The sequence below is a fragment of the Trachypithecus francoisi genome, unplaced genomic scaffold (genome assembly GCF_009764315.1).
Source record: "Trachypithecus francoisi isolate TF-2019V2 unplaced genomic scaffold, Tfra_2.0 Lachesis_group3, whole genome shotgun sequence".
NCBI classification, from domain to species: domain Eukaryota; kingdom Metazoa; phylum Chordata; class Mammalia; order Primates; family Cercopithecidae; genus Trachypithecus; species Trachypithecus francoisi.
Genome location: NW_022681468.1, coordinates 54,449,333 through 54,460,333, shown reverse-complemented (window position 1 = coordinate 54,460,333; position 11,001 = coordinate 54,449,333). Strand labels below are relative to the sequence as shown.

Sequence of the window (11,001 nt, the reverse complement as noted above, 5' to 3'; positions counted from 1 at the left end):
TTTGTATTTTAGTTTAGTTCATTTAAATGGCATTTGAAAGTTCTAAGGAGTTTTATAATTTTGTGGCTAGTTTTGGGGTAAATCCTAGCAGTAGCAAAGCATCACTAGATTTGCTATAAGTTTTGGCACTCACGTAGCCCTTGGAAATTGACACTTTATTTTTAAGCTCTATTACATATAATTTCCCTCCCCATTCCCAGAGATACTCAGCTATTATAGATTATTAGCTAACAAAACAAAAACCAGTGAATGTTGTAAAAATGTTCAAGTTCAGTAAGAAGCTATGTTTTCTAGAGACATTTTAGAATTCAATTTCCATTGACTTTGTTAGATTCATTGGATAGAGAAATCTTTAGATCTGAAGGTTCCACGTTCCAGATGTTCTGGGCATATTCTTTAATTGTTCGATCACTGGAGAATTTCCCAGAGGCAGCTATATTTTTGAGTACCATCGTGTTCCAGGCCTTTGGATTCTGTAAACAACATATGCATGTACAGCTCAGAGTCCCAGTGCCAAGCGAGCTTTATAACAAACATCAGCCAAGTACATCTAAACACATTTCATGAGGAAAAATGACAGGAATAAATTATAGTAAATTACAAATATTCTTGTTTGTTGAGAGGTAGAATAGAATGCACTTTTCTCATATTTAGAGTATTTTTCTCTTAGGAAAGAAAAAAAAAGTATTTTTCACTCTAAGAGAAACCGTGGATGTACATTGCCTAGTTGGCAATTTCTGCTATGGTTACAGCGTTTTGGCATGTAAGCCGTATTTCCCATGCTTTCTTATGAATGAAGATACTTCCTTGTAAACTATAGGGAAGGAATTCATTGTTTGCTAAATGCCATGTCAAGAGACTTACCCTGTGGCTCACAGAGTTTGAAAAACACTACTCTAAAATGTTAGCTACAATGCAGGCAAACAATTCAATGAGAGGCTTTATTGACCTACTTAGCTTTTCTTGTTCTTTCAGAAGGTATGCACCCTAGTAGGCTTACAATGAGTCCCAAACACTCCACTGGGGCTTCAAAACAGGGTCAATTGAGGCTTTATCCTTATAAAAATATATCAACATCTCATAAATTTTATAGAAGAGAATATTATAAGAAGGAATTTATTTTATAGCCTCTTAATTTTGTACAGAACTCTAAAAGTGTATTGGAAGTGAACAGAACATTTTTCAAAATTGTTATCAATGCATTATAGATACTTACGAGAAATACTAAAACTACCATCATTCCTTAAGGTACAGCAAAACAGCATTTGAGATTTGTTTATTCAGAGTTTGGAAACTTCCTATAATAAGAGGAGGAGAAAAGCTTTCTCTCTTCATTTTCTTTAACTATTTAAATGGATAATGAGTAGACTTCCCAGCCATATGGGTCATGCTTACTAAGTCTCAACAATACAATAATTGTTAAGAGTAAAAAGCTGCAATTTGCACTAATGAACAAGAAAGACTGAATCAAATGCTGGGCTTCTAGATGAGCATCCTTTGGATTTGGGCCATAATTTTAACAGAGGAGACATTCACATTTGTCCTTGCCCTTGTTCACATTTTTCTTTCCTCCGCTGTTTTATTGCTGTATTTTGAGGTGGCCATTCTCTTCCCTGTGTCTTTGCATTGTTGGCCTGTATGTGGCTTTTCTCTCCAATGTACAGGAGGCAGGTAGTGAACCCCTGAGTTTAGCTCTAGCACTACCCTGCTTTTTTGTAGCCATTAACTTGAACTTATTCTGGTCTATATGCCATTGGGGGACTGGCCATTATTCTATTAGAAGATAAGGGCCGTAAAGCAACACAGGACTTGAATAATCCTTTAAAAAATCCCAATGGGACATTTAGGATGACTGTAGGAACTACCCTGTTATCTGCCTTGGGAAAGGAATAGAAAGAAATGTTAGTAAAACCCACCCTGGAGTCTTGGCACAGAGCTAGCGCCCTCTTGTATCCATTCCTCTGGGGTATCTGAAATTCACTAAAAGTCTCTCCTATCAGAGATGATCAGCCTTTTTACATATTTACAAAACACAGCTAGAGAGGTGTTTGATAAAGCATATAACTTTGCATGTGGAGGCTTATTCACATGGCTGTACCCATCCCTTTTTCCTTTCCTCAGTATAGTATTGTCTTCCTTATTCTTCTCCTTTCTTTTTAAAAAATTCAAATATGAACCCCTTTCTCTTTCTACTCATTTATATTTTATTGATGCAGCCCCCTCCACGAGAAATCTAGAAGAGGTACTTATTTTACAACTTTCAAAGAATAGGGGTCAGTCCTTATCTTAATAAACCATGGTTTAGCCTTAGAATCATCATGGCAGGTTTTTCAAATACGGATGGTGACCCCACCTACCACCAGGAAAGAATCTCTCAGTGGGGGGACTGGCATCTGTACTATGATGAAGCTACCTTGGTGATTCTGATGTGTACCTCTGGTTAAGAACCTGGATGTTCAAACAGGCTCCTTGAGTGAGGGGAGGGAGGGAGAGACCTCGACTTTGCTCATGCTATGTTCTCAGTGCCAACACAGTGCCTGGCATAAAAAAGACGCCTAATGCCCCTCTGAGGACTTATTTCCTTAGCTTCCAGGACATGCCTGCTACAGAGTGGGTGCTCAATAAATATTGAATTATTTGTGACTTTTAAAAAACTTGGATATTAAAAAATTTACAACTGGCTGGGCATGGTGGCTCACGCCTGTAATCCCAGCACTTTGGGAGGCAGAGACGGGTGAATCACCTGAGGTCAGGAGTTCTAGACCAGCCCGGCCAACATGGTGAAACCCCATCTCCACTAAAAATACAAAAATTAGCTGAGTGTGGTGGCATGTGCCTGTAATCCCAGCTACTTGGGAGGCTGAGAGGTGAAGGTTGCAGTGAGTCAAGATCATGCCACTGCACTCCCGTCTGAGTGACAGAGCGAGATCTGTCTCAAAAAAAAAAAAAAAAAAAAAAATTACAACTGCTGCTGAAATGTCAAATCTTAACCTTGGCCTGAACTTGGGAAAAGTCAAGGTCTGTTGTTGTTGTTGTTTTATTTTATTTTCTTGTTGTTGTTGTTGTTTGCTTAATGGGGACCTGCTATTTAGATTTAATTTAAAAACACACATTTTAATGAATCATAGTAAATTGGTTTTCTTTATAAATCTTGGCAATTTACTCACCATGTACAGCTGACTCACTTTATCTTGACACTTGACATAGGCTTCATAGTCTGCAAAGACTTTAAACCTTTTATATTGTGATTGGAAGGGAAAAAAAAATTCAAAAGCTTCATTAACAGGTATTTGCTAAGATTCCATGTAAAATCATCTTTTGCTTGATATCAGCCATGGCTTGTTTACCAAATTCATATTTCTGTTTGTAAGAATTTTAACCAGCCCTCAACCTTCTTATGGTTCTTCTCACATGTGAGAATGTCATCACTTGGATGCATTTGCAAGTTGGGAATATCAGTGGAAGGAGAAAAACAGAACCAGATTTGTGTGTGTTATTCTTAAACCTTACTGGCATCGTTGGTGGGGAATACTAACTTTTTTCCCAAGCCTAGATTACCTGAGCAGATCATGCTAATCTATGCTAATCTACCTGAGTGGGTTTAAGTTGGTTTAAGATTGGTTTAAGATTTTCTTGTTGGTTTTAGAATTGGTTGGTTTAAGATTTTCTTGTCCCCCTTTCATGATCCAAATAGCACCATCTTCTTATGGGAACTCACCTATCATGATAAAAGAGCATGTTGATGATATCTTTGAAGAGGTCAGGCTGCTTGGGAGAAAAAAAGCCATTGTCAATTTGATCGATGACCAGCTTCAGCTCTGGAAGTGCCTCATAATATTCTTTTGTCTCATACCTGTGGGGTAGGAGTGGGTGGGTGATAAGAAAAAGGCTCTGTTATTGTGTATGATTAACAACACACTAGACACTGCGTTCACTGTGAAAAAATGCATTCAGAAATACTAGCATTCAAATAAGTCATTATAGATTTTACCATAAGTATATATAACTTTTAACTAGCTCTGTAAGTTTTTCTCTTTGTAAATTTGATTCCTTATAATCAAAGACACTAAGCACAATAGATAATGAAAACTCTAGTCAAAGAGCAAGAGTCTAATGTGGTAGAATACAGCAAGGTTCATTTCAAAGCAGACTTTATGGCTCTAAATGAACATTGTATTAAGTGGATCAGTTGCTTTTCTGATCCACAGATTCTCAAAAGTTGTTGCTACTGAGTGAAACTGACTTCCAAGGGTCAGGAATTATATTCAACATCCTCCAAATGTTGATTCTTTGGGCAGTACTCTTTATTTTGTGCTTGAACTCAGGTTAATAAACCCATGCAGATATTAAATGAAAATAAATGTTTCCAAGTACTTCTGTACACCCATATCCATTCTCTATCACATTTTAGTCCATTTCTTTGATATCTTTTTTTTTTTTGAGACGGAGTCTGGCTCTGTCACCCAGGCTGGAGTGCTGTGGCCGGATCTCAGCTCACTGCAAGCTCTGCCTCCCGGGTTCACGCCATTCTCCTGCCTCAGTCTCCTGAGTAGCTGGGCATACAGGCACCCGTCACCTCGCCCGGCTAGTTTTTTGTATTTTTTTTAGTAGAGACGGGGTTTCACCGTGTTAGCCAGGATGGTCTCCATCTCCTGACCTCGTGATCCACCCATCTCGGCCTCCCAGAGTGCTGGGATTACAGGCTTGAGCCACCGCGCCCGGCCCATTTCTTTGATATCTTAAAGGAGCACTAGATCGTGATTTAAATTATAGGTCACCCTTCCAACTAGAAACTAGTTCATCTTTTGATCAAAGTAAAAATCATACATATGGAGGAAAGAATAGCTCTTTGAGGCCAGCTCTGCAATGGCCGATAACAAATAGCAACTCCTCCGTGTGTCTGTACTTTTACTTGCTGGGTTTAATAATATGAATCTGTGGCCAGGAGGCTCTCCTGCCTCATTGTGGGAGATGTTCTGCTGCCACCTCGTATGTGATCCAACCTCAATGGGATACCTGTGTGGGCAGGAAGCCCTCTGAGATCACATACCTTCTTGGGGAGGTGACCAGCAAAAAGAAGCTATTCTCTCACCCTTTCTTGTCCAAAGCAGCCACATCATCTACCCTCATGCCAAAGATGAACAGGTTCTCTTCCCCGGCTTCCTCTGCCATTTCTACGTTGGCCCCATCCATGGTCCCGATGGTTAGGGCCCCATTTAGCATGAACTTCATATTGCCTGTCCCTGAGGCTTCGGTGCCTGCAGTGGAAATCTGCTCTGACAGATCTGTGGCTGGAATGACTGCAAGAAAGGCAAGTTAATATTGTAATTTTCTCTCTCTAGATCCGCTTGTATGGTATTGAAGCATTTATTAAGTTGGGCTGTTTTGATAATTAAAGTAATACATGCACATCAAGATAAACATTCAAATGGTCTAGAAGACAGATCACACTCTTTCCCTTTGACTCAGGCAACCACTTTTGTCCATTTTATATGTTGATATTTCTTTCTCAAGCTATAAACTTTGAAGAGTATCTACTGACTGCTACAAACATTGATACTACATTTCTCTTCTTCCTTTTATTCCTTCCAATTTTTGTTATGGTTTTATTTCTTCTACTTTATAAAATATATCGAAATCTATCTATCTTTCTTTCTTCTTTCTCTTTCTTTCTTTCTTTCTTTCTCTTTCTCTTTCTTTCTTTCTTTCTTTCTTTCTTTCTTTCTTTCCTTTCTTTCCCTTCCCTCCCTCCCTCCCTCCCTTCTTAATTTCTTTCTTTCTTTCTTTCTTTTCTTTCTTCTTTCTTTTTTTTTTTTTGGTACAGGGTCTCACTCTGTCACCCAGGCTGGAGTACAGTGGTGTGATTATAGCTCACTGCAGCCTTGACCTCCTAGGCTCAAGCAATCTTCCTGCCCTAGCTTCCTGAGTAGTTGCAACTACAGGTGAGCGCCACTATGTCCAGCTAATTTTTAAAATTTTTTGTAGGTATGGGGTCTCCCTATGTTGCCCAGACTGAACGTCCCTTTCTTGATTCAGAGTGTCTCTCCAGGACTCCTCTTTGGCAACCTGAGGAGATTGGTTTGTCTGCATTCCTTCTACTTCTCACTTCCTTCCTTCCACTTTCACTGCAGGGAAATAAGCCACACATAATTGAGGTATGCCTGGGGCTAGACATCAAGCCTCTGACCTTTCAGGCTGATTTGAGCTGCCTGAAGCACTTCATTTGACTACAAAGGTCAGGACCACTTTTCTGCTTTACTCTGAGAGCTTATTTGTGGATTAGATGTATCTTCTTTTGCATTCCTAGGAATCTGGCTCTTTTCTCTTCATGCAGACAGTTCTTAAACAGTAACATCAGAGGACCTAAAAACACCACAAAAAGAAAAAGCTCCCTTTCTACCTTTTCATTTTGGGAAGTGGGTGAATACACAGTTGGGCATTTGCAAGTGGATGGTGCTCTGTGAGCTTGTGACCCAAATAACCAAAGGTCCCAGTGGAAGAGAAAGAGACATTGGCTTCTTGCCCATCTGGCTCTCACCATGTGGGAGCATCATGCTTGATGCTGGAGTGCCCATGTGAGGCACATCTAAGCCTTGTGCTTTAGCAGTCTGATGTCTGCCCTCATTTATTATTGCTACAAGAGCAAGTGACAGCCCTTCTTCTCACAGGCTGACCAAAGGAATATCTGAGGAGTGGGGAATTGGTGTTCTCTTGCAAAACTGGGGCTGGGAACTGAAGACCTTTCCCCTATTTTATAGAGTGGGTTCTGAATGACGCGGAAACCTCAGGGCTGCCTCCCCCAGCACTTAGCTCTCACTGGCTTGGAAGAAAATGTACTTGCAAGTATAATCCTGTGATACTGACTCCAGGACATCAATTTCATTGTGACTTGGGTCACTTTAAAACCTCTTACCTCAGGCCCTTATTCTGCACAACAGTGACATCTTCTATCCTAAGTTACTAGTTCCTGGAGGTTGGCTGCCCCATCTTTGATACCATGTAATCTCTAGAGTTTGCCCTGGCCCCTGCATGTTTTGCAATGAGGGTAGTACCTTTTTCAGCAAGAGATACTCTGTAGTTCTCCAAGAAGATAACTTTCAACTTGCTTCCAACCATGGGGTCATTGTTCACCACATCTGCCACTGAAGTGATCAGCTTTATGATCATTTTGGCCATGTGATATCCTGGGGCAGCCTTGGGGAAGAAGGTCAAACGTGTTGACGGAAGGCAGCCATGATGAAGTAGAAGAATGGCAAGAGATTAGAGCCCTCAAGTCCCCACTGAATAGAATCAACTTACTTTACCACCGATGATAACTGTCCTTGGCACGAATAACTTCTTAGGGTCTTTCTTAATGCCTGAAAAAGATGGAGAAGTGGATGGAATGGAAGACAGCTGATGGTCAGGGCAGTGAGACCTACACTGAGGCTGCTACTTCCACCTGCAAGAGGGCTTGTTGGCTACAGGGCTGACTCACGGTTGTACATCGTGATCACGTGCAGACAGTTCAAGAGCTGTCGTTTGTACTCATGTATCCTCTTCACCTGGACGTCAAACATGGAGGATGGGTTGATCTTCACTTTGTACTCCTTCTCCAGGAACTGAGAAAACTTCAGCTTATTCTCCTGTTGAGACAGTGCATGGTGACAGAGAGCTCTTTTGGTTTAGAAGCATTGGGTCGTCCGGTGTTTCTTTTTTTTTTGAAATGGAGTCTCACTCTTATGCCCAGGCTGGAGTACAGTGGCATGATCTCAGATCACCGCAGCCTCTACCTCCCACATTCAAGCGACTATCCTGTCAGGGATTACAGGTATACGCCCCTACTGCCTGGCTAATTTTTGTATTTTTAGTAGAGATGGGGTTTCACCATATTGGCCAGAGTGGTCTTGAAAGCCTGACCTCAGGTGATTCACCCTCCTTGGCCTCCCAAGTGCTAGGATTACAGGGATGAGCCACTGCATCTGGCTGGGTGGTCTGTTTTTAAAAACTACAGGATAGGCCGGGCATGGTGGCTCTCAGCACTTTAAGAGGCCGAGACGGGCGGATCACTTCAGGTCAGGAGTTCGAGACCAGCTTAGCCAACATAGTGAAACCCTGTCTCTACCAAAAATACAAAAATTAGCCAGGCGTGGTGGTGGGCGCCTGTCATTCCAGCTGCTCGGGGGGCTGAGGCAGGAGAATCGCTTGAACCTGGGACGTGGAGGTTGCAGTGAGCCGAGATCGTACCACTGCACTCCAGCCTGGGCGACAGAGTGAGACTCTGTCTCAAAAAATAAACAAACAAAAACTACAGGATAAACTCTCAAAGTGAGCACTGGGGAGGGGACCCACACCTGGAAGGCTCACCTGCTTCACTTTGGCGAGTTCCCGAAGGAAGAGATCATCACCCAGGAAGCTATGGAGCTTTGTCAGCTGGCTCAGGTCTTTCACATAGTCTTCTCCAATTTTCTTTCAATTCAAAGGAAAAGGTGACTTCAATTTGGGGATGGTAATCAAGTCCAAATGGGCAGTTTCTGTCAGTATTTCTCTCCATCACCTACCACAGTATGGTTCACGTATCACACAGAACATGGGATAGTTTGACTCAAAGAGGAGGCTATAAAGTCTATGTGGGAAGAACACTTTTGATAGTATCTTAAATGTAGTTTCAGTGGTTTTTTAAAAGTTATTTTTATTTTTATTTAATTTTTTTGGAGACAGGATCTCATCCTGTCACCCAGACTGGAATGCAATGTCGTGATAAGAGCTCACTGCAGCCTTGACCTCCTGGGCTCAAGCAATCCTCTTGACTCAGCCTCCGAGTAGCTAGGATCACAGGTGCATGCCACCACAACTGGCTAATTTTTTTATTTTTGTAGAGATGGGTGGTGGTGGGTGGGTGGGGTCTCATGTTGCCCAGGCTAGTTTCAAACTCCTGGCCTCAAGTGAGTCTCCTGCCTAGGCCTCCCAAAGCACTGGGATTACATGCATGAGCCATCACATCCGGCCAGCTTCACTGGTATTAAAGTGTTAAAAACAGGAAATCTACTTAAAAGAGTGACCAGGAACCCAGGTTCTGTTAGTTATTTATATGAGCTTTATTATCCTCTTTTACTAGAGAAAACCATCTTCTTTGTGGGTGTCCTATGAATACTGTTAGCTGCAACTAGCTACATAATTTGCAGTACCTTTTGTTCAAAAATTAAGAATTTCAAGATGATGGCTGGGTGTGATGGCTCATGCCTGTATTCCCAGCACTTTGGGAGGCCAAGGAGGAGCAGATCACCTGAGGTCGGGAGTTCGAGACCAGGCTGGCCAACATGGTAAAACACCGTCTCTACTAAAAATACAAAAATTAGCCGGGCGTGGTGACGTGTGCCTGTAATCCCAGCTATTCGGGAGGCTGAGGCAGGAGAATCGCTTGAACCTGGGAGGTGGAGGTTGCCGTGAGCAGAGACTGCACCACTGTACTCCAGCCTGGGCGACAGAGTCAAACTCTGTCTCAATAATAATATTAATAATAATAAAAAATAATAATAACTTTGGCTGGGTGCAGTGGCTCACGCCTGTAATCCCAGCACTTTGGGAGGCCAAGGCGGGTGGACCACGAGGTCAAGAGATCGAGACCATCCTGGCTAACACGGTGAAACCTTGTCTCTACTAAAAATACAAAAAATTAGCCAGGTGTGGTGGCGGGCGCCTGTAGTCCCAGCTACTTGGGAGGCTGAGGCAGGAGAATGGTGTGAACCCAGGAGGCAGAGCTTGCAGTGAGCCGAGATCACCCCACTGCACTCCAGCCTGGGTAATAAATAATAATTTCGAGATGACTACAGCAGATAATTAAACCCAGCATGGAGCCCTGTGTGACTGCACAAGCCACATGCTGAAGAAGCCAGCCCTGCTGCAGACTGGATTTACAAGTTACAAGTATAGTCATATGCCTCTTGCATTCGAGTCAGGCCTTCTTTCCTCTCAGCACTTCCCAGTTACCTCTGCTATGAGCTCTGCAAGTCCTGGGTTGCAGAGTAGGAGCCAGCGCCTCGGAGTGATCCCATTGGTTTTATTCTGAAATTTGTCAGGTTCTAGTTCACTGAAGTCTTTGAATCTGGAGACAGAGTAGACACATCACTGAATTTGGCTGAAACGGTAAAGGGTCCTGCACACTGGATAAAGTTTGGAATTACATTCAAGAAGCCAAGTGCAGGCTTAGAAAGGTTAAATAAAGGTGGAGGGACAGGCTGACAGTAGCAATGGCTGTCATTTAAATAAAAATTCATTTGCAACTCAAAAGAATTACCAGAAAAATTCCAAATCTAGTCATCTCCATCTGACTTCTTCCCACTGACATATATACCACACTTTCAGTAGAATAGTTTTTTGGTATTTTTTTGTTTTTATTTGTTTATTTGTTTTGGCTTCTATGTCTAGAATTAAGATGACTCTGAGAGGAAAGCATTTTTTTCTTTCCTTTTCTTTTTTTTTGGAGAAGAGTTTTTTTGTATAGAAGAAAATACTTTTAAACATTTGAACAAGGCCTTTCCTCATCCCTAAGTGCAATCCTGCATTTAGTAGCATCATTCCATTAATATATCAGTGTCAGACCCACTGTCAGAGTAATGGAGGCTCACACTTTAGTCTTCACGATGTCTGAGTGGATTTTAGCCACGCCATTCACAGTGTGGGAACCCACAATGCAGAGATGGGCCATGTTGATCCTTTTGCTTCCTTCCTCTTCTATCAGAGACATCCTTCTCAGACGGTCCACATCTTTGGGAAACAAGGCCACAATTCTCTAGCCAAAGGAAGAGAAAGCCCTTGCTGGTCACTCAGGTTTAAAGCAACATTGGGATAACGTTGTTCATGTCTTAAGCAACATCTTTGGTGTACTCAATATAAATTTCACTTCCACGGGGAGGGGTTGAGTTAGTTCTACGGAGGTGCCATCCCTCCATTTTAGCACTTTCAAAAAGCTGCCTTTGCCGAAGCCCCACTCAGACTCAAGTACTTTTGCTGCATCAATGA

General features: G+C 42.0%; 1 protein-coding gene across 1 annotated transcript in view; it reads right to left on the bottom strand.

The window, feature by feature from the left end:
• Window positions 1-134: 134 nt before the first annotated feature.
• PYGL (glycogen phosphorylase L) overlaps window positions 135-11,001 on the bottom strand; it is a 42,582-nt gene continuing 31,715 nt past the window's right edge. The window contains exons 11-20 of the mRNA XM_033188064.1: window positions 10,608-10,771; window positions 9,970-10,084; window positions 8,347-8,448; window positions 7,478-7,625; window positions 7,300-7,358; window positions 7,053-7,194; window positions 5,093-5,300; window positions 3,719-3,853; window positions 3,168-3,234; window positions 135-473 (exon numbers count right to left, since the gene is read on the bottom strand). Of these exons, the coding sequence (XP_033043955.1) occupies window positions 309-473; window positions 3,168-3,234; window positions 3,719-3,853; window positions 5,093-5,300; window positions 7,053-7,194; window positions 7,300-7,358; window positions 7,478-7,625; window positions 8,347-8,448; window positions 9,970-10,084; window positions 10,608-10,771 (1,305 nt within the window). The 3' untranslated portion in view covers window positions 135-308. The remainder of the gene's footprint in view (window positions 474-3,167; window positions 3,235-3,718; window positions 3,854-5,092; window positions 5,301-7,052; window positions 7,195-7,299; window positions 7,359-7,477; window positions 7,626-8,346; window positions 8,449-9,969; window positions 10,085-10,607; window positions 10,772-11,001) is intronic.